At 38.9% G+C, this 22030-nt stretch overlaps 1 protein-coding gene across 1 annotated transcript; it reads left to right on the plus strand.

The window, feature by feature from the left end:
* Window positions 1-1794: 1794 nt before the first annotated feature.
* On the plus strand, window positions 1795-18407 carry LOC139118007 (homeobox protein MOX-2-like). The gene is made up of 4 exons (XM_070681331.1): window positions 1795-2938; window positions 3293-3686; window positions 12394-12572; window positions 17477-18407. Exons 1-4 carry the CDS (start codon window positions 2840-2842, stop codon window positions 17756-17758), a joined length of 954 nt encoding a protein of 317 aa, XP_070537432.1. The 5' UTR covers window positions 1795-2839; the 3' UTR covers window positions 17759-18407.
* The last annotated feature ends 3623 nt before the right edge of the window (window positions 18408-22030 follow it).

The following is a 22030-nucleotide window of genomic DNA, read 5'->3' on the forward strand; positions in this document are numbered from 1 at the left end:
ATAAACTAATTTTAAGGAGAATTCAAGATTTCGCCGATAACCGGAAGTTTGGTGCACTCGAAGCAACTTGATCTGCATTATTGAAGAGTGTGTTAACAAAATACTTCAGTTAAAAACTATCTACTGTTGATTGACCAATCAGAGTGCTCAATTCAGGGTGTTTTATTTACTCGTAAAGCCTTGGTCACCAATTTCCAGAAACGAATGACAGCGCCGTAGTAAAGTACTGTCCAATCAAAAGTGAACATGTCATATTCTGTAGACATCTGGTACGTTTTAATATTCAAATTTGGTAACACAGCGGAAACCAGCTGCAACACAAAATCTGCTGTGCCCTAGGGCATTTATATAATGTGCCCTAAGGCATTTATAGGATGTTCCATTACATTGGAAGGCTATTTCACAAATAAAAGTTTTAATTCATATCCTAAACATGTTACATTGACAAAGGGGACGGTTGACGTAAACACATTGAAAACGAAAATATATCAGTTAGGGGCGATAGTTTTTAAGTCGGATAAAACCCTCGTACTCGGGCTCTTCTGATATATAAAGTCCAACCCTACGATAAAATGTCTCGGCCTGCGGCCTCGACATTTTATCGTTGGGTTGGACTTTATATACCAGAAGAGCCCTATCCTATACTTATTTCAAGGGCTACAAACTCTCTCTCTCTCTCTCTCTCTCTCTCTCTCTCTCTCTCTCGTCTCTCTCTCTCTCTCTCTCTCTCTCTCTCTCTCTCTCTCTCTCTCTCTCTCTCTCTCTCTCTCTCTCTCTCCTCTCTCTCTCTCTCTCTCTCTCTCTCTCTCTCTCTATATATATATATATATATATATATATATATATCCTAGTATACACATGTCCTCATGGTAATTACAAATTACAAAATTACAGTGCTCGATGCCAAAGCCTAGCGTGACAAAAAATAACATAAATTACTTAACACTAAAATAATAACCATGGTTACAAACTTGAGAACTGTCACAACCTAAGTGCGTGTTCTCAATTATCGGTAAATATGGCATCACATCATTTTCATGCACGTCATATAAGATGACAAATGATAGAGGAACTTACATTAACAAACATCAACGAACATTAATGTGCTGTCGCTACGATCACTCTTTTGACATAACATGCTGTGTTGGTATACGTTCGATGTCAGCGTCTCGACAAGTTCAGGTTTTCGAAAGACAATGCACTCTCACATGTGAAGGTAACTATTTATCATTATTATTATTATTATTATTATTATTAATCAGAGCTTAAACACTCACATTATGCGCTGTATATATTTTACTTGACGTTTGTTTTCGAAAATGAGAAGAAACAACGTATATATGAGATCAAGAAAATGCTGCGTGTTTTAATGCTATACCCTCTGTAAATTCTGAATGCGATTAGATATAGTTGTTATTCACTTACATTTTTGCTCCAAATATTCAAAACATTTTATATATGATGAACACATGTTTTATTTTGATATGTACAGTTCCAAAGTGAGGCTGAAAACAGGAATTTAAATGCACGCATATTTCTCAGTTCTGATTTCGTCACAATGGAAGACCAATAACAATTTGGCTTCTGTCAGACAAATTACGAAGCCTTGTTGTCAGTTGCACTGCTCACTCCAATGGCAACGGTCTCTCGGCCACGGAAACGTTTACATAGTCTCGCAATTTTAAATAAACTCAGGCCGGTAAATCCACTACTAAATTATGCTGCTGTCACATTTATTCGGGTATGTGTCATCCCTTAATGACTGATGTATGATTGACAATAAAAGATAAACAGAAACACGAGCTTAGCTTAGGACGACGCCCTGCCTCTTTTTAATCACGGGTTGTAGAGTTCTTGTAATCGATATACTCCGGTTGCTCAAGTTGAAGATTATTTCCGCGTGAGTCGTAAAAACTACGGCGCCCAAGTGCACGTATGGTCCCAACCCCTGTGATGCGTGGCTCCTAAAGTTTACGACTCGTGCGTTGCTCCGGCAACGGATGTTCTTCTCACGAAGCTGACCATCGGAGTACGTGGGATGTACACTAGGACTGTGCCATGTATCAAAGATGCTTAGACAACGAACATGACTAAAGCTGTTTATTCAAGTGTCTTAGAACTCCGAAGCATATGTTTCACTGGATGTCTCTTTACGCCCGTGTCACGTACTTCAGCGATGCGGACACGCACAGGATCGTAGACCGGGACCGAATACAACACTGGCCGTTGTAATTAGGTGACAATATTGACTTATAAATCATTTAGATTGATGGGTAACCATTATCGCCATCCACCACATGTAAACAACCTCTGAAATCCGGGGAATGGACGCACAGCCTTTCCCATGACTAATCCAGATATTCGGATCCAGACATCCCCCCTTACGTTGTCCAGACCCGGGGTGCAAGGAAGTCACGAGGGGTTACCGTAGACATCAAGTCATCGTGACGTTTCAACAGGGCGACTCCGTTGATGGGAGTTTGAGTCGACTCTGTAAATGCTAGGTCCAAGTGGAGTAAATAATTTAACGATGCATCAAGCCAGTTTCACATGTGGTTCTGATAAAATCACGTGGTCTGGACGTCTTGGCCTGCGGCGGGTAGAGTTTCCTCACATCACAAGTTGGCGCACTGTTCATTTGACTATAGAACCCACCAACCGCAGCCATCCATCGTACACTACGTCAGACAACGAGATCGCTTGAGCCAGCAATCCTTCTTATCTTGTCGTCAGAGGAATCCTCGTTCATTCAGAAACATTTGTAGCTCATCAGTAGTTTTTTTATTTATCTCTTAAACCGAACTTTTTGAGTCAGTGATAATAACGCCTGGACGACATCATGGAGCACTCGATATACAGCGTCGGCAGTGCGCCTGTCTTACAGCATTTCCCACCGTCGATCACGTCAAATGTATCGGCCCGTCATGTTCCCTACCAGGTGAGAATAACTCTTCATACATCGCCTTGAGACATGTGTCGGGTCTCCTAGACCTACTGTGAAAACGTTAGTTATTCAGGAAGTATTGGGAAACGCAACTACCAACTCAAGCTTCAGTCGCCTTGTAAATGGATCTTGGATTGGTTTGTTATTGTATTTTGCAAGGTTCGATCGACTTCCCTTGTACCATATCGACATCCAACAAATTTGTTAAGTGGTACTCATAGATATTTTATGGTGTTCGCTTTCAGTGAAAGGTCTTTCATTGAACTGCATGAATTTCTGCTTTCAAAAACCCCCGTCACATACGGCAGAATCGCCGACTTCATTTGCTTTCTTACTTTAATTTTGTAGAGAAATATACCAAGTTATCATATCCAGAGTATTTCGTCGCCGTTGTATGCTACCTCACAAGCCCAGGCTCGTTCACAGTATCAGCCAGAATGGAACATACACAACGTGCCCAGAAACACTCTCTCCTCACAGACCAGTGCATCTCTGTACAGCCCCAGCTGCAGCATCGCATCGTGTAACGCCACCATTTCGGACTATCATCAGCCGTCGGTGGCGAGCGTGGCCGAGTCGCCGGCTAGACCGATCGCTATCTCCGTCAACATGGGCAACAGCAGTAACGCCAATAACAGTATGGACAGCAACTGCTGCCGATCCACGAAAGGAGCCTCTCTATCGACGCAGCAGACGAGCAATCAGAGCAATAACAACAAGGCCAGTAACAGCGCCACTGAAGGTAAACCCATGTTCAAAAAAATCTCCGACTCTTGTTGTGCATAGGTTTGGTTTCCACTTTCGTGACTTATCAGTTTTGTTCAGAAGGTGCTAAAGACTTAATCAAATAAAGCACTTTTGGTGGTCTAATTATGGACGTGGAGCGTAAGGACGAATTAGTAAATACCTCAGGCGACGACGGCTTGACTTTCATTCATAACCCCAGTACAGCTTTCCTTCCAGTGTGACCGTCATCCATGAGCTGTCGAAACATAAAACGTTTGTCAAAATTCCTTCACCAGTCCGTTCTCCTTACAGCCACTACTTCACTACTTAACTCGCTGTTGTGAGAGTTCCTCAGATGACGAACCCAATAGTGCATCTTTTAAACCACACAAGACACAAAAAGAAACTACATTTCCGTGTTAATTATTAGGTACACATCCGGTTGAAAGATATGATATTACTCAAAACTGTTACTTTTACTTTAAGGACTTCACAACATACTTTGTGGAGTAATACAATAGCTGATCTTTTGAACACGAGTGGTCAGAATATCGATGGTAAATACCGAATCTGCGTTTAAAGAGGTTCTAAACGAGTGATTTAGGAGGTTGAGGGGCACAGTTTATGGGTGTAAATACCATACATTTATTAATTTCTCCAGTTTATGGAAGATACGGCACCGTAGTAATTTTTAAATACCTGTCGGACAGGGTTGGTTTACAATGTCGGGCTATGGCAGCTTCCAATGATGAACGGAGCTGCCAAGTCATAAAACCTATTTTAACTTTCCGTATTATTGCTATTTGTCTGTAAGTACTGCTTTTGTTATGGCCAAAGTGGGGTCTGTTTTTCTGTAAGGCGGAATATATGTCAAACTTCATTAGTTTTGATGAATCAAGCAGGTATTCTGGCTGAAAAATTAACGCGAGACATTGAGAAGAGCCATGAAGTCGCCAATGACTGGCTCCCAATGATATCTCATCGATCTCTCAGGAGACACTAAAGTGCTAGCAACAGAATTTTTTACCGGACATTCTTTTTTCCCCCTTTAAATGCCGATCCACGTCTATCAATCAGTTCACTTTATGCTGGACCGGCTGCGCTTTCCTGTCTATGGCCATGTCCATCGGCTGTCTGGCATACAGATGTGGTGGTCAGTGGTCACTTTGCTTGTAAATAAGCCATTTCTACACCGTGGCAGAACGGTCAGTTGTCCAATGTGGGGAGGGCGTACGCTGAACTTCCTAACAATACTTTTCAGTAGCTTTGCTCAATTTTTTCAGAGACCCCCCTCTTACTTTGCCCCGTATTGCAGACAAATTTGCTAACCTGTACTGTAGGTTCTGTTTTTTCATACCAGTAACTCCAAAGTTATGCACTGGTTTAAATATTTAAACTTTAAAAATTATAGTTAAGGCACTTATGTATTACCGTCTGAGAAAAATAAACTTGTAAGTTATAAGTCATCAGCCGCTCTGTTTTAACAATAATTGGCAAATCATAATGAAATAAACATATCTTGTAGAGATTATTTGGATATAGAATTAAATTTCTCCTTCGGGACAGATTTGCTGATGAAACAATCATAGTGTAACTTGATTATGATCCCTTCTAAGGCACCTCCATGCCAAGAGATGATATTGCCAATGCTCGTGTACATTATCCGTCTTCTAGTTTTTATCTTAATCACAGGCTAACTTTAAACTCATCATAGTTAACGTCTCTCATTACTTGGGGGTTTCTGTTGCTCAAAAACGAAAAAAGATCGAGAAACGGAAAGCGATTTTATCCACAACCCACGTGCTTAGAGTTCCAACGTCACAAAATGGTTCGTTTTCTCCTCACTTTGGCAGAGGAATCGCAAATAGATCTCTTTGCCGACACATGTCAGCGGTCATTCCCTGAAAAAATATTGCTTAGCACCCATTTTAACCGTTAAAGATGTAAAGCTCGGAATAATCTATACCAACAGCATCCATTGTTTATTATTGTGCTCGTGTACAAATTAAATCCAATCTCGGTCAATTGGACAAACCAATTTCACTTCTTACTGCGCCGATTCCCGCTCGCGGGAAAAACAATAAAGTCTGATTGAATTACAAACCAGGAGCAGAGATAAGGTAGCAAGCATAAGAGAGAATCAGTGACACTGATCCACTTCTCAATACAGCGCAAAAATCATCCAGTGTTATTTTGTGAACACACTGAGGCCAAAGTCGTGTATATTGGGAAATTTACGCGCTCTTAACGTGCGCTTTGAGCGTGGGAGAGTTTAAAATCGAATGAGAAGGATCTCCCCTGAAATGAGATGACGAGTCCGATGTTGAATAGATTTTGCATAAAGCAATTACGTTCTTAAGGAGAAATTTTGGGAAAATTTTTAAGATTCGGGTATATGTTTCAAGACTTGCTTTTTTCCATTAGAGTTGCCAGATCTCCATTTCATTGCAATATTCTGCTCTGTTGTAACCCTGATCTGGATATGTTATCGTAAGGAATGGCGCGACCCGAACGACAACGTTCAGCTTATAATACACAATTTTCTAAAATCGGCCGACTAACTTTCCTAACTAAAATCTAATGATATACCGGAACAGGTGTAGATCACACAAAGACAATTTAAAAACTGAAAGCCGTGTGACCTTACAATCGAACAACCAGAGTTTCGCTGTTTAATACAGAGAAAATCGAGTTGCTCAAAGCCTGGACACGAGGTTGTATTCACGCACAGCTGAACCACGTCCAATCAGTTGTAAGGGTAAGCACGTCCACTCTTAGACCACAATCCAAAAGTCTTATGTTCTCACAAAGAATGGTTCCCACCAAACCATATTGTGAAGACTTGAAATCTGTTTTGTTGTTTTCACATGTAACCCTCTACGCAATATCGGCATTGGGCGGCTGTCCTAGAGACACAATCAGCGAGTGTCTTTAAATGTACATTCTACACTCGACCTTCATTTTCTCTTTCGCTACAATATCACTACACATCCTCACTTCTTTAAATTTTCGACACCGTTGCATTCACCGTTCAAAAAAATAACCCGGACACACTTCGTCAATAATTTCTGATACACATCCTGGTATGAGCAAGATTATGTGGTGTCATCATCCTAGTATTAAACGGAAATCTTTGTGTACTGTTTTTCTTGTCGTTCTACCCATGATATGTTTTCTTACAAAAACCATGGTCATTAAAATTAAGGCGACTGCAGAAGGGTGAAGAGACTGTCGCGTGCCTGGTTAACATCAAGCCGCCAACTTATGTTGGCACATCCGTCTTGTAGCCGTCGTCCGACGAGTTTCCCCTCCTCGAGATAATGTAATCCGGAGGTGCTATCCTGGTATTCGTGATGTTGTGTCGAAATACTGAGGAAGCGACTCCTCGGTTAGACCAGACGTGATTCACAATAGGCCCAGGGCTTCCTATTAAAAAATGAAACCCTGATAAAAATATGATCAGATAAATTCGGAAGATAAGGTAAAAACTCGATCAGCATCGGTTACTGCCCCTTGCTGCTTGTTGTCATGGTGATTCAGATCGGTATCCGTTGAAAGTATCCTGATTAAATCAAAGTCTGTAAACATAATAGTGGAAGATGTTAGTCTCTTCCAAGTTCACTGATAAAGAAAAGACTTAACTCTCAAGTTCAACCCCCAACCATTTGTGTTTTTCCCTCTCAAAGAGGTTTCATTGTACTATAATTTTTAAACAACTGACGCCTGTTCTGTATTTGACAGTATAAAATGTTGTTTTTCGTCTTTTCAGATGCCCACATTTTCAGGCATCTGATAAAGATAAAAATTGAAATATACATAAGCATCAGTTCTTCTTTACGTGATTGAAAATCCTAGGGAGTGTAGGATGATCGGGAGGATGAAAGATAGATTTGACTAATTGTAAGTCTTCTTAGTAAGGTACACACACGTACGAAAAATATATTGTGTACCGCATATACGTATGGAAAGTTTACAGTCCAGTTTATAAGGAATATTAGTGTACATCTGGACGAAATTTATTTAGGATGAACTGGTCATATCGAAGCATATTAGACTGTATCAGATATATTTATTGAAATCGGCATGGGTTGGGCGAGCTGTGTACATTTCATCAGCAGCAACGCTTTGTTACCCTATCCCTGAGAAGTATATGATCCAAATATATCGTACACACATGTTCATTTCTGTGTGTGCTGTGATGTATCAGTGTAAATTCGACATGAAGTGTGGCGATTACAATCACGTCTCACACAGTGTGATCTCGCATGCAGGACAACGATACCCTTTCATTTTAATTAAAATTAATTGCACATGGATGTCGCCGAACACACTGAGAACGTATTAACTGATATCATAGTTAATATCACGGGTTAATCAAAGCAGGTACGGCGGGAAGCGAGTCCGATTCGCATAGAATGGAGGGAGTGGCTGCCAAGCTTACATCCGGAACGAATTGTAGTCTTGATGTTTCCCATGGGGGAGATGCCATGTTTACTTGTAAGCTGCGGCGTTCTCTCGACAACTTAAATTGAGATGTGGTGATCCAAGCGAAAATATTATTGACTCTGAAGCACTTTACGCCACTTGGTGTAAACACTTCTCCTTTCTACACCATGTTTGATTTTCTCTTTTTATTGGTTTCAGAAACTCCATTGAGTAATTTTAAGATAAGAAGTTTTCCTAAAATGTTTTTTCGGACCATCATCAAATTAACCTCATCAAATAAAGCCGTTTTACTTACTTAGGAGAGAAAAGTGATAGTGATAACAGATTGACATAAGGTGTACGGATATAGCACCGCTGTACTTGGTACTGTTATTGTTTATGGCAACTTCAAAGAGAGAATATTTCCGTTCCTTTGATGAAAGTCCTTGCTTTGAAAACAGGTTACCTATCCTCCCTCGTCGTGTACTGCATTTAGGTTCCGATGACACATTGTGAATAATTTATCAAAGGCATTGTAGCTTTAGAATCACAGAGGTTTTACTGTTGTGGTTAGCTTGTAGTGTCTTGGCTAGACTATTTCGTCATTAATAACACATTAATAACACATGCTTTTCGAGCGAACAATCGGCAAAGAAAATGATGAGTTACGGTCAGAACTATACAAGTAAATATTTTGCTGTGAGGAAGAACTTCATCAAAGTTGTATTTACCCGACTCCGGAAAAGAAAATTTTTTAAACCTTAACAGACGGAATAAACTGAAATGCATTGTGTGAAAATTACCAAACATTTCAAAGATAATCCCAGTGGAAAGAAACATCTGGGAGAGCTGAAACGCTAGATCATATCGACTTCTTTGTCCACCGTAACCAAGGTTGACCTTTGCCCGACAACTTATCATTCATCATATCATTGTGAGTCCGACAGGCTCACCCTAATTATGAGTATAACGTTTCTAATTTTGTTTTCATTACTGAACGAGGTCAAAGTTTATGGGACCTAGTTATCGACGAAAAATAAATAGAGTTATCGATCGAGTGTTGAAGAAGGGAAATCATTTCAAAGCATGCCGTCTGTCCTAGGGTATATTGCTAGTAACACCGATCCCAGAAAGTCTTTCCTTAATATCAACTTTATAACAATTTTCTTCAGAATTAGTGGTTCGTTCAGATCACAGATAGTACTATTGCAAGTAACACGATTAGGATAATTGGATCTTCATATTTTTCAAATTTCTCAAAAGTGTTAGGTGCCCTACAGCTGAATGTTGCAATATTACTCATAAAAGCAAGTGTATAACCTAAAAATAAAAGTAGATGAGCTTACATTTGTAGATTAAACAGACATAACTTCACCATCCAATTATCCCAAATTAGTTCCAATCGTGTTGAGTGTAAATAGTCAACAAAAGCCTCTTTTCTATTTAACTTTATCAATATTTTCACAATTTGAAAACAAACACGGATCAGCGTTCAAAACAATAGAGATTTCTCAGGATGCTTACTGTGATGTGCAAACACTGTCTTACCAGTGAATGTCTAGTTCTACTTGAACTCTGTCTGTGAATGTTTTCCTTATAACTCACAAAATACAATCTTGGAATCCTCGCAATTTTCAACCTTTCATACCGACCACGTACCTTTCAGAACTCTTTTTACATCGTTCATACGTGTGATTACAAAATGAAAACTGCTCAAATCGAACACGCATGGATTTCGTCACCTCTGTCCCTCCGATGATGTATACAGTTCTCTTGTAATACAGCATTGCCGTCCATTCATGGAAAGATGAGCGTAATACATGAAGTTTAAGATTAAGATTTAGTTTAATATTCTATTACTTAGTACAGTACAGTATAGTATGTATGTATAGTATATATATATATATATATATATATATATATATATATATATATATATATATATACATATATATATATATATATATATATATATATAATATATATATGTGTGTGTGTGTGTGTGTGTGTATGTATATATGGATGCATGTAAGGAATAGAATGAGAACAATTAAAACTAGACAGCAGAGTAGATTTAAGCGTGAAAAATTAAAACTCTTCTTATCTCTCAGTTGACAGATCAGTTTGGAGAAGTTACTGACAGAATATAAATGTTCCTGTAAAGAGAAACTGGTGTTCCGATTCGTTTTACCAATGATCATCTCGTTACACTCTCTACCTCAATGGTAAAAAAGTATGACGGCTAACTACAACGAAGAACAAAACATATATATATAGTCAACAAAGCAAACTTGAAAAGATGTGTTTCAATTATAGGCATAAAGCTTGCATGGGAGACAAAAGGGGCTTCCGTCCAGATAATCGGGCTGTAAATTGTGAATCACACAGTGAAAATAACGCTTTTCAAAAGTCATTTTGTGTGTGATCGCGTTACCTTGTTAGATAGTACAGCGTACAAATTATTGTCGGATCTGAACATTGAGGCAGCACATTGCAATGAGCGGCAGATGCACAGGATCCATGCAACTGATGCAAGTTAAACTTGAACTCAAGTCTGGTGAATACGATCCCCAGTAAACCAGACAATCTGCGCAACGGCAGTAATACACAAAGGAACACTATTGCAAGTCGTTGTTATAGCAACTATGTTCTTGATAGATGTATGTTGATTTTTCGAGGATAACTCGAACTTACAAATTGAAGTTTTCGATTGTATATCGCATTGGATCATCATGTCTGATGTACGCCTGACAACAAAGCTTGATCAGAATGAACGAAACATCTTGAAACCTGTCTCTTCACGGCGGAAAACGTTATTGACATCGCGACACCTTGTTTACAAACTATAACAACTCGAAAATCTTAAGGTGACTACAATAGCCAAGTACAGATTTTACCGATGGTTCAGCCGTTAATTGTAGATGAGCCACATGAAAGACACTTTTTGGGTCCTTGCAGTTTCTCTAATTTCAATTTTCTGTACTCATCCAGTGACGTGCACTTTTTATTTGAAAGATTTAGTCACTATAAATATCAATTCAAATAAGACACCTTATTTCATGAAATTTATTCGTTCAGTCGGTATTTTCACGATATTGATTATTGCGCTAGAATTCATAACTGTATTACTTCTCTTGTCGGCAAAGTTGCACTAGGTCTGTTGATGTTGGTGAGGTGTACATTTAGCGTATATGCTTGGAAGAGAATTTTCCAGTATGCATAGGTTGACAGCAGTACTGCAATTGTTGTCAACCACGTGCATGCTATCTTTATCCTGCAAGCGATTCCGTTATTCCGTGGATCAGAAACACGGCCATCTTTATTCGCTGATAAACTTCATTTCATCCGACATTAAGCCATTTTTATCGGCATCAGTGTCAATTCCTACGGCCTTCTGCTTCAATTTTAGCTTGAAATCAGTATATGTGAATTTATTCAACAACAATGACTGGATTTATTCAAGAACAATGACTCACATTATTTCGTTTTGAATTCGGAGAAGTTCATTTCCCGAGTTTTCCCGAGTGTACCTTTGATATGAAATGGTGATGGAGTGATCAACCAAGTGAGCCGAGTGGGTTTTTTCAGCTAAATGACAAATGTTTCCCTTAACAAGACGTCCTCAGACACAAAACCTTCTGGCAGACAGTCTTACAGTATAAGTATACTCGGTGTACAATAGAATCGTTTCATGATCCAATGATAGTAATGTATCATAACTTGAAGGAAAGAAGCTTGAACTGACGACGAGTGCTGATGTATAACTGGAAGTTATTTATTGCATGAACATTTCCTTACAATTTGATAAATGAATCGAAGTGTTATGAAAATATCAACAAGCTGCAACAACTAACAATCACACCATCGTCGAAATAATATTGGTGTGCTGCCTTTGTGATTTTCTGCACTTTTCTTGATCAAGAAATTCGCAAATACTTGATTATAGTAATAAGTTCATTGTGACGATTAACATCCAGTTCAGGGCAAATCATGATTGGTGACATTTGTAAGACAATGACTTAACGTCTTGTTAACTGTGCTGAACGTCGACCAGAGGAGTGCAAAACTGTAACTGTCAACAAACCTAATGTGCGATTCAACCCTGAGGCCAAACCAGTCATGACTGTGGAAGAACTCAGGAACCATGTGTGAACAAAGTGTCCATCATGCAATCCGAGTCATAACACCAAAGCTGTAAATACGACCGAAACGTTTGTTTTGCAAGTTAAAATGGCATTATTGCACGTTTTCGACTTTGTGTACTCCTCAATAAAGTTTACTTTCTATATTTCTTGAAGGCGATGAAAATAACGAGGACGGGTACAAACTTGATCTGAATGGAAAACCAAGAAAGGAACGGACCGCTTTCACCAAGGAACAGATACGTGAGCTTGAGAAGGAATTCTCGGTGCACAACTATCTAACAAGGCTCCGTCGATACGAGATCGCGGTCACTTTAAATCTGACAGAGAGACAGGTAAGGGAGATGTCGGATTTTGGCGCCATGGCGTCTGGCTCGATTTTATGCAAATATCTGTCCTGTAGTGTTGGGTTACTCGTCTAGTTTTACACCTTTCAGGCTATCAGCGGGGGTTTCTCCATGCAACTCAGGCAACTCCCACAAATGCTTGTTTATTTTCTTCTCGTTTCTCTCTGATCTCGGTTGCCACCCATCTAGTATACCGACTACCCCTTACATCGATTCTGCTCGGGAAGATGTATGAAAAACGAGGCCAGGTCGGATAAATTGAGTGAACTCGCGCATGATTTTGAGAAATGTACATGGCAAGGTAGAATTTAAAGAATGAGTGAATTCACAGTAAGCGACTCGTCATCAACCTCTAAGATTAACGACTGGCATAAGCTATAGGCTTGAATCCATTATAGACGGAATTACATCCCTGGAATACGAATCTACCTTACAGAGTAGCCGTTTTGTTGTATCTTTCTGTGCCATGAAATGTCTTCTCGAAATTAACCATGAATGCAATCAATGATAGCAAATATGTTATGAACGTAAAAAGAATTTCAGTAGTGCTCTATGTTGAGCTTTGTTGTGTGAATCTATATAAAATTATCACTTATGAGTAAGAATTTTCAGTTGATACAAGAGACTATGTTGTTTTTATTCTGTTTGTCAGTATGCGGTATTGTGGGTCTTCTCTGTCTTCTCAAATAGTATACGGACTGAATAAAATCCTAAGAGACCCGCTTTTACTTTTGATGTACTTTCCGATAGTTTTGAACTGTGGCTAAAATGCATCATTTTGTTCTAACCCAAAAATCACCGTCGAAATGCTAAGTGTCAAAGCTGTCAGCAAAGCCTGGTATTATGTTCAGTGCTATTGTTGACAACCTAATTCTTCTCCGTACTAAAATTCATTTGTCAATAACAACATCGCACATTGTACACTATACGTAGTGTTTGCTGGATCAATACTTTGATTTAAACACATTTGGCTGAGAGAAATGAAAGTAACACGATTGGAACTAATTTGGGATAATTGAATGGTGAAGTAATGTCTGTTTAATCTGCAAATGTAAGTTCATCTACTTTTCCTTTTAAGTTACACAATTGTTTATATGAATAATTTGTAATATTGCAACTATCAGCTAGAGAGCACCTATCATTTTTGAGAAATTTAAAAATATGGAAATCCAATTATCCCAAATTAGTTCCAATCTTGTTAAATGCACTCGTTTTGTAAAACGTAAGTAACGAAAATCAATGCGCTCAAAGTTACACCTTATTTCCCGTTTAAGCGAAATAAAAACATTGAGCGGCAAATCTGCTTTTCCGCACGCCAAGTCCGCTTCTCATGCACATAGGCTGTATTTTTCGATATTTTGACTAAAAAATATACTAATCAATACCTAATTCAACCGTTTAAAATCCACTCAAAGTCTGTTTTGCCGCCTTCAAATACGAATACATTGCGCGTAATTTTGAAAGCTGACCCGATCGCATGCTAGATCTGATACTATCGAACAGAAAAAGGTTGAATGGCGGTCTGATACCATCGAACAGAAGAGGGCCGAATGGCGGTCTCGCAAGTTTGCGTAGAATTTTCCCATTTCTTCACATTTCTTTGTAATAATAATAATAATAATAATAATAATAATAATGATAACATGTTGATTATTTTGCGTAAAACCGGGGAGTAAAATTTCAAAATCAATGATATGACATCTCCGGACTCCTGTCCATTTTATGTTTAGCTGTTATTCATTAGGAAAACTTCTTTTTTTTTCGTCGTGGCGTCTGTTCGTCTGTCTGAAGTCAATCTGTCACTTTGTGCGTATTCTGGTCTCTGTCATCAGTGACATTACCACACCATCATAAATTACTTCCTTTCCTTCTGTCACAAAAATTGTCATGTCAATGTAGACAAACTTTAGGACATCCAACAAGCGGTGTACATTATGTACTATGTAAATCCAACGCGTTGTTCTATGGCCGTTCAAATATAGGTATCTGTTATTTCTAAAATTTGTAATTTTGTCGATCTCTGGCTACCATGTGCTCGGTTTAGGTCCTATCGCTTGCTGTTTTCGTTTTATTCATGAAGAGACAGATAACAAAACGCATGTGCAATGTATAAACAATCGCAGATGCTTCAGCATTTATAAACGGTGAATTTTCAACGCACTGAAATTTCGTCTTTACCGAGGCCTGGGTCTGGTGATGAACTGCACTCGACGTCAGCAGCCGTAGCGTAGGTGTGCGACTACGCATAGCACAGGCCAGGATAGAATAGAATCAACTTTGACTGAACTAATAATAAGTAGAGGACCCGCAGAAGAGGCCTGCAAGCGTCCAAGTAGAAATATAAATAAGACTTACTGGTTTCCACTTGAAGTTAAAATAGATCTTGTTTGCATTGTGCGAATAAATAAACTGGAGAAACTCAATCCTGTCACTTCGAGAGTAACCACTCTTCTAATCCTGATTTTAGAGCGTTACACCCGAGTTTTTTCGTTTTTCTCTTTGGATGTCAACAATCAAATGAGAAATCGAGAAAATCGGAAAGAATTATTAAAGATGGTATTTCTTATGAACAATTTGAACACTGCAGTATGACTTTTGCAACGCAAAGCACTGGCCAAAACTCTATTTTCTATTTGGCCACTCCAGTCGTGATTTTTGCAATTTCTTCTGTATGCCTGCCTTCGTCTTGACTGATTTCATCCATTCTTTGAGACACATACACAGGCAATGCTAAAGAATCATTTCCTTTCCCAAGTCAAGCTGAGTTTTGTCCGCTTCAAAAACACCGTTTTTTTACTCCCTGCAAAATCTGTAAGCTAACAACATGGTACGTCGAATCATGTACGGACGACTGCAAAGTTCTGAAATATCGATGAACAATTGAAAATTTTACTTTCAAGATCTTTCCAATAGGCTATTTTCGATGGACTATTTTCAACGATTCATTTGCGATATTTAGCCGATATCTCTCTCCGTGCATTCCTGTTGATAAAAATTGTTTTTATCGTGATTCCTGCACCATTTCGGTAAAAAAATAATCTGACAATATTTCGCTCGCAAGTCAGAATCGCTTCAGACTACGCAATATTATCAACACGATTGTCACCTTTCCTCGTTTCTTTAATAGTGAACGAAATGAAATTACTGAAGTAGCGACGGTTAACACCCTAACAAAATTAAGGAAAGAGATCGGAAACTCTCAAAAATACTAGATGCTTATGTCTTCTTCGGATACAAGCTAGGCAGCATTTGCCATATTAAGAAGTGTTCAGTGTGGTTCCACTTACGCATCGCATACTTTGGAAACTCGACTTCTTTCCATAAACGCATACTTCTTTGAAACTTGTCTGGAAAAAAACACCAATATTTTACACGGGAATGTCTTGAATTTTATTTCCCACCCGTCCATATGTCTATTGGTGCCTGGCGCACAGACTGTGGTCGTCGGCGTGGCATACTCGGCTGATCATCAAAAGCAAACGACACTCGTACGATAATTTTATGCGTATAACTTAACATATTTTTTACGACAGTAACGGCCGTCAAGACGGATTATCGATGTCCATAAGATGAGACTGAACATACAATTTTGGATCGTAAATCGTGTAAAGTAATATGTACCAAGGATGACTATGGTACTGCGTAAATTTAACCATTTACCACTTCATCCGTGGACAACTTCTTGAGGAAACGGAAAAGTATGCCAGTTTTTTTTTTACAAGCTATTTGGTTCTCGCAACGCCGCACATTGCTCGTAAAAAGGGTTTTTTTTTTTTCCTTTTTACTTAAAAAATTTGTATTAAGTACTAGCTAAAATCATCGAAAGTATATTTTTAGATTTTTCAAATGTCAAAGTGGTGTTTTTACGTCCGTTTGGGTGTAATACGTGCATTTATCTATATTTTCAAACACAACTTTAGTTTTAGAGACATGACTGACTGCCTTTGCGTTGTTCTGCGGTCTTTAGTTGCGTAGTCAAATCCGCATCTTCGTTCTGTACGTCGTATTGTCCCATGATTCAGTGAAACTTTTCAATCAAGCTCACCATGCGTCTCACAACATGATTTTCACAATAACAGACAATTCACTGTGACAAATGTAAACAAGAATAATGAGATATAGTAAATTTCACACGGGCGATTGTTGTCAAAAACAAGAAAGCTGTTTTTAGTATCTATACAAACTATATGCCGCGCAGCCACATGTACTTTGAGAGTAACACACCATATGTTTGTTTCACAGTTCGCTCCATAAAATCACCACGTCTGCCCAACAGATAATGCAACATCATTTTTGTCTTCTGTCGGACAATCAAAGTCATAAATTCGCAATGGTATTTTTTCGTCTTTATATAACAAAATACAAAACCTTTCATTTGACCAACCTTGTGAGATCTTGAAAATTTACCAAATTCTATGGCAAACGAAAGTTACTGTTTTTCTTCGTCAAGAAATGCTCCAATACCAGTCTATGCAATGATACTGTTGAACTTACTCGAAGCTTTCCAAGCTTTGGTCAAATTTGTCCGCATTGGAGTTGATTTTTCGTGTATATTTGAAGACGCTTCTGTTTAAATCCTGGGTTATTTGCAGGTTCAACCGCTACAGAAGACAATGTCAAATATAGATCATCTGTATCGAAGCTTGAATGTGACCGCTACTGCATGTATTCACAGAAAAATGTAATTAATTTTGACAAAAACAAATTTAAAAACCCAACTTTGTGTTGTAGAAAATGTATGTGGCACAAGACTTGCTTGAAATATTTTCTGTCTAGGAAATTTGAGTTAAAGTAAGACTGGCGATATTTTCTGAAATTCTAGAAACTTTTCATGGAGAATTTTCCAACTTTTGCAAGCTTTATTATTTTTGGTATTTCTGTATTTATTCTAGGTGAAAGTTTGGTTTCAAAATCGTCGTATGAAGTGGAAGAGAGTAAAAGGAGCTAGGGATAAGGAAATGGCGGCCCGCAGACTACATGAAGTTGAAGCCAAATATGGCGGCGCCAGTTCCCTTCTGGAACCCACCAGTTCGTTGCTCGGACTCGATCGATCTCCAGTACCATCACCGAGCGCCAGATCCAAAAATTCCACATCTGTGTCCTCGGCGGTCATAAGGGCACCTGGCTCACCGCGCGAGCAAACTGATTTCGCAAACTTGAACGTGCGGATGTAGACGACATGGCCGAGTCAAAGTGTTCGGACAGACGCACGGCTTTTGATGTTTGCCATCTGAACGTGAATTGAAAGTTCTTGAGATGATTCGGGCAAACTAGTCTGTTTATCTGTAGAAAAGACGGTCTTACGATCTCACTGATTCGATGGACAATCAAAGTCAAGATTATCACCAAGGATTGAGAGTACTTGTGTTTTATACGGCGCCAGTGATATTCGGCTTACCTCTCTGATCAGCTGACTCGAAGTTCCGAAGATTTCACCCAGTATAATGAGTGAAAATTTGACAGATACTTTTATAACTTTTTTCTACTCAGACGTATTTTGCACTTTTTCTATCAACAAGGTCATTTTTAGCATTATTTGTGAATATTTCAACGATTTTTCTGCGAACTATGAACTGTTTACATGTTTTAAATTTTTAAGTTTTGTAGTATATAGAAAAGTTGATGGGATGAAAGAGTCAACATCGTACGGTTGGGAGGCTGTAACAGGTCGCCTGAATCGCCGCTGTATTTGTGCCTACTTGTCTATGACGACAAATAATTCTAATAATCGGTACAGCATTATATTGTAGGTTATTTGGTATTTCTTTGAAATTTACGGGCGGGATGTTATTTCAATAAAAAAGTGTCAATTTTTATCCAGAACAAATCCCTTTTTCTGTGTACAGTTTCAAGTCGCACACTGGAATAACATTCTGTCGCGAAAATCGCTTCAACATTGTCCAATGCGTTGTACTGGCCGTACTATCTCACATCTGGATTACGCTGGTAAGACTAAATAATATCACATCATTTATTTCATGCTTATCGAAAGATTTGCCGTGAAAGTTCATTTATGTACGTGTATCAATTCGTAGATCTAGACTTTGCAACAAAGCGGTGTAGCGTAATCTATCAGCCCCTACACTGCCCTAACTTTGCCGCTGTACGACCATTGCGAATACACTACAACCATATCCTCATGAAACTTAAACCACCTGGTGCAAATCATCACTCGATGTTTTTATTTTGACAATTCGCTGATTGACGATTGTATCACTTGCCGCAAGTTTTCGAACTGTCTATCCCCACAAAGTTTCAGATTCTCGCAAAGTCAAATATTTTTCATTTCTCTTATGTTATATCATCAATCTTTTTTTTCCTTCGGAAGTCCTGTAATATTGAGAAATTTTGTTTCTTCAACCTTCAAAATTGTCAGGTCGATACATTTCGCATCTTATGTTAATTTAACCGCGGCGACATTACAACTATCTTTTTTCATTGAAGGCGACAAAGTTTATTTAAAGTCAAACCCCTTTACCCAGAGGTGAGTTCTTCAAAGGACGTGTACCAGGATAAATATTTGGAAAACCAGTCTCAAATATTTGGTCCAGTTTTACACATAGCACTCGCAGCCCTTTTCTGCAGTTATTTCCGGTTTGAACGCTGTTTTTATTGCCAAATCTGTACTCGTTTTATATTTAACACGTGGATTTCCGTCGTACTGTGGTCGGACAAACACTATTCGTCATCAATATGCCAGTATCGGTGTACCAATACATGGTCTCTCGCTCGGCTAGCGTCTGACAAAAAGCCAGCTTATTCATTGTAGGAGTTTTACTTCGCTTTCGTCGAGTTTGCTGACCCTCTAAATATAGAAAAGTCTCCTAATTTTCCTTTTCTCATTGTTATTGATGACAGACATTAACATGATCTGTGTCACATCGGCCAAGGGTCAGTAGCCGTTTTCGCTTTCTCTTTTTTCGTTCTATGTTCACACGATTTGTCAAGTCAAGAAATTGCATGGAGATAACCAAGGACTACTTCTCAGCAGTACAACAATAGTAAATAGCATCGTGAAAGACACGTAAACCATACCTAGCGATGGGATACGCGGCATAAAATCTTCGTGTATATATGCATGCTGTACGCATGAATCATTCTGTCGAAATTGTTTTGTTGTATTAGAGTTATTTTGATATCCATGCTCTTCAATCCTGCATGTGCACGAAGTTCACCTGGTTTGTACGTCCGGGTCCGATTTACTTACAATTATTTCAAGCAATCCAAAATATCTCCTTACTCCCATCAGCCCCCTTGCATTTATACTTGCAGTTTACAGTACTTCACAACATAGAAAATACACTTCGATGTCGTCAGTTTCACGTAGCACTGTACCAATTATCCAGACGGACTTACTGAAGAAAGGATCAACATCTTTGAATGCAAGTAGGGTTAGGGATTTCAAAACGTGTCTTCGCAAGTTTCATATGGAAGATCGATTTCGGTCTCAGTTGATGGCTTCAGGAACAATCAAGATAACACAAGATGAAGCTGTAACTTTGTTCTTGTCAAGTTATCTGATAAACTGGAAATGGCTTCCCGTGGGATAATTTATTGTAAGGGTGGTTTTAGTGTCGTAAAGTTGACGATAGGGCAGTCAGTCACCCCAAGATCATATGTATCTGATCTCCCAGTGTGATAATAGCCTTGACGTCTCACACAAATTTAGAACGACCGCAGTGACAGTTTTGATGAAAATCACCGTTTACTGAGTAAAGGGATTGAACTGCTTGTGCTATATTGTACGCCATTTGTAGAATAGTTCGTTTGGTTTGTGTATGTGATCGTCGTATCTCGCAAATTCTTGAAAGAAAAGATTGTCAACAGATGTTATATTTTCTCGACTATGTAACAGTTTTTAACGCCCGAATTTTGCAATTGTCGACGTTATTTGTGCAAATTTAACCCACAAACTACAAGACAGACTTCTACATATTCAACTGCTCATTTAGTTATATGTCCTTATAATTATGACACAGCCATTATGACGATCGATGCTATACCACTGCTATATCCAGCTTATCCTGACCTGTGTTTATCGCTGACACTTGGTTACCATGTAAAAGTTTTCGACAGTTCTCTCAGAAATGCTTTCCAAGTAACCACAAAATGGGAGTGTGTGAAAAAACCCAACGCAAAACAAACCGAAAATCACACAAACTACAATATAAGCTTACGGGAGGAGACAAAATAGACTTGGAGGGCTTGACTTGAATTTCACATCTTAGCTACATTTGTGATCATTCCCAAAATCAAAATGTCGTAAAGGACATCAACAAGTGAACTCTATCAGCATCGTTAAATTGTAATCATCGTTAAAATATGCTACAAATTACCGGGGCCATACTCTATGGTGGCTCTCGTCGCGCGACCTCTAACCTTTTGAGGGGTCAAATATACACCATGCCCCAATATGTGTCATAAATGACGGAAAGGAATTCTTGGTCACGTCGGGCAAATACTGGTCTGTCCTGTGCGACTAAAAACATGCCAGAAATCTCCAAACTTCTAGGGTATTCATATTCGGTCACGTACGGTTGAAGCTTAATTATGTGTGTATCATCCATAACGTATCTTTATTTTCCGATAGCTGCGAAGAAATACGATAAGGAGGATTATTTTCCGGAATGTGGTGTTTAGCAGTCAATTTGTAATCCCTATGGTCATTTACACCTCACAGTCTGATAAAGTCGTTAACAGTGTTATGTGCAGGAAGTAACCAATGCTTGTAACCCAGTGTTTCCGTCGTAAAAAGCACAACGACTGGCTGAAGTCGACGGCATTTGTCTCCCTCATATTTACCAGCCAGTGTGTGGAATTTGCCATAGACGTTTTGTGTGCCCGGACCTCTCGTTAGCACCATCCACCAATATCCATTAAGTTTTTATGATGAGGCATATTATAACAACAACAGACACTGATACATTTGACTATCAAAATGTGTCGCGGTGCATGGCGGGATACATGGTCGTTTCTAAACTTCACTTTCATATTCGATCTGTGCAGCATTTATTCGCTTCTTTCACCAAAAACTTACCGTTCAGTCTGTCTGTCTGTCTGTCTCCCTGTCTCCCTGTCTCTCTGTACACCCCTCTTCTCCCCTTCTCTGTTTTTTTCTTATTTTCTCCTTTCTCGGCTTCGTCATCTTCCTTACGTAATATAATTGGTTTTCTTAAGTTCCATGGCTACCTCTCTCCTCACTTTATTTCTTTCATCATCATCATCATCATCATCATCATCATCATCATCATCATTATCATCATCATCATCATCATCATCATCATCATTGCCATCGTCCGCGTTTTAGTTTGCTGACAATATCATCTGATAACCAAGGCTTCATACAGTAATCAGTGAGAATGCCTTGGTCGCTGATGGAGTTATCTTTCTTCAAGGACAATAAAATTCCCTGAATGTTTAAACAAATTGTTTAACCTCTGACATGA

Source organism: Ptychodera flava, chromosome 18, assembly GCF_041260155.1.
Source record: "Ptychodera flava strain L36383 chromosome 18, AS_Pfla_20210202, whole genome shotgun sequence".
Taxonomy (NCBI): Eukaryota; Metazoa; Hemichordata; class Enteropneusta; family Ptychoderidae; genus Ptychodera; species Ptychodera flava.

Coding starts and splice junctions, on each gene's coding strand:
- LOC139118007 (XM_070681331.1), top strand. CDS start 2,840: ATGGAGCACTCGATATACAGCGTCGGCAGTGCGCCTGTCTTACAGCAT. Junction 2,939..3,292: donor CCCGTCATGTTCCCTACCAG/GTGAGAATAACT, acceptor TTAATTTTGTAG/AGAAATATACCAAGTTATCA. Junction 3,687..12,393: donor CAGTAACAGCGCCACTGAAG/GTAAACCCATGT, acceptor TATTTCTTGAAG/GCGATGAAAATAACGAGGAC.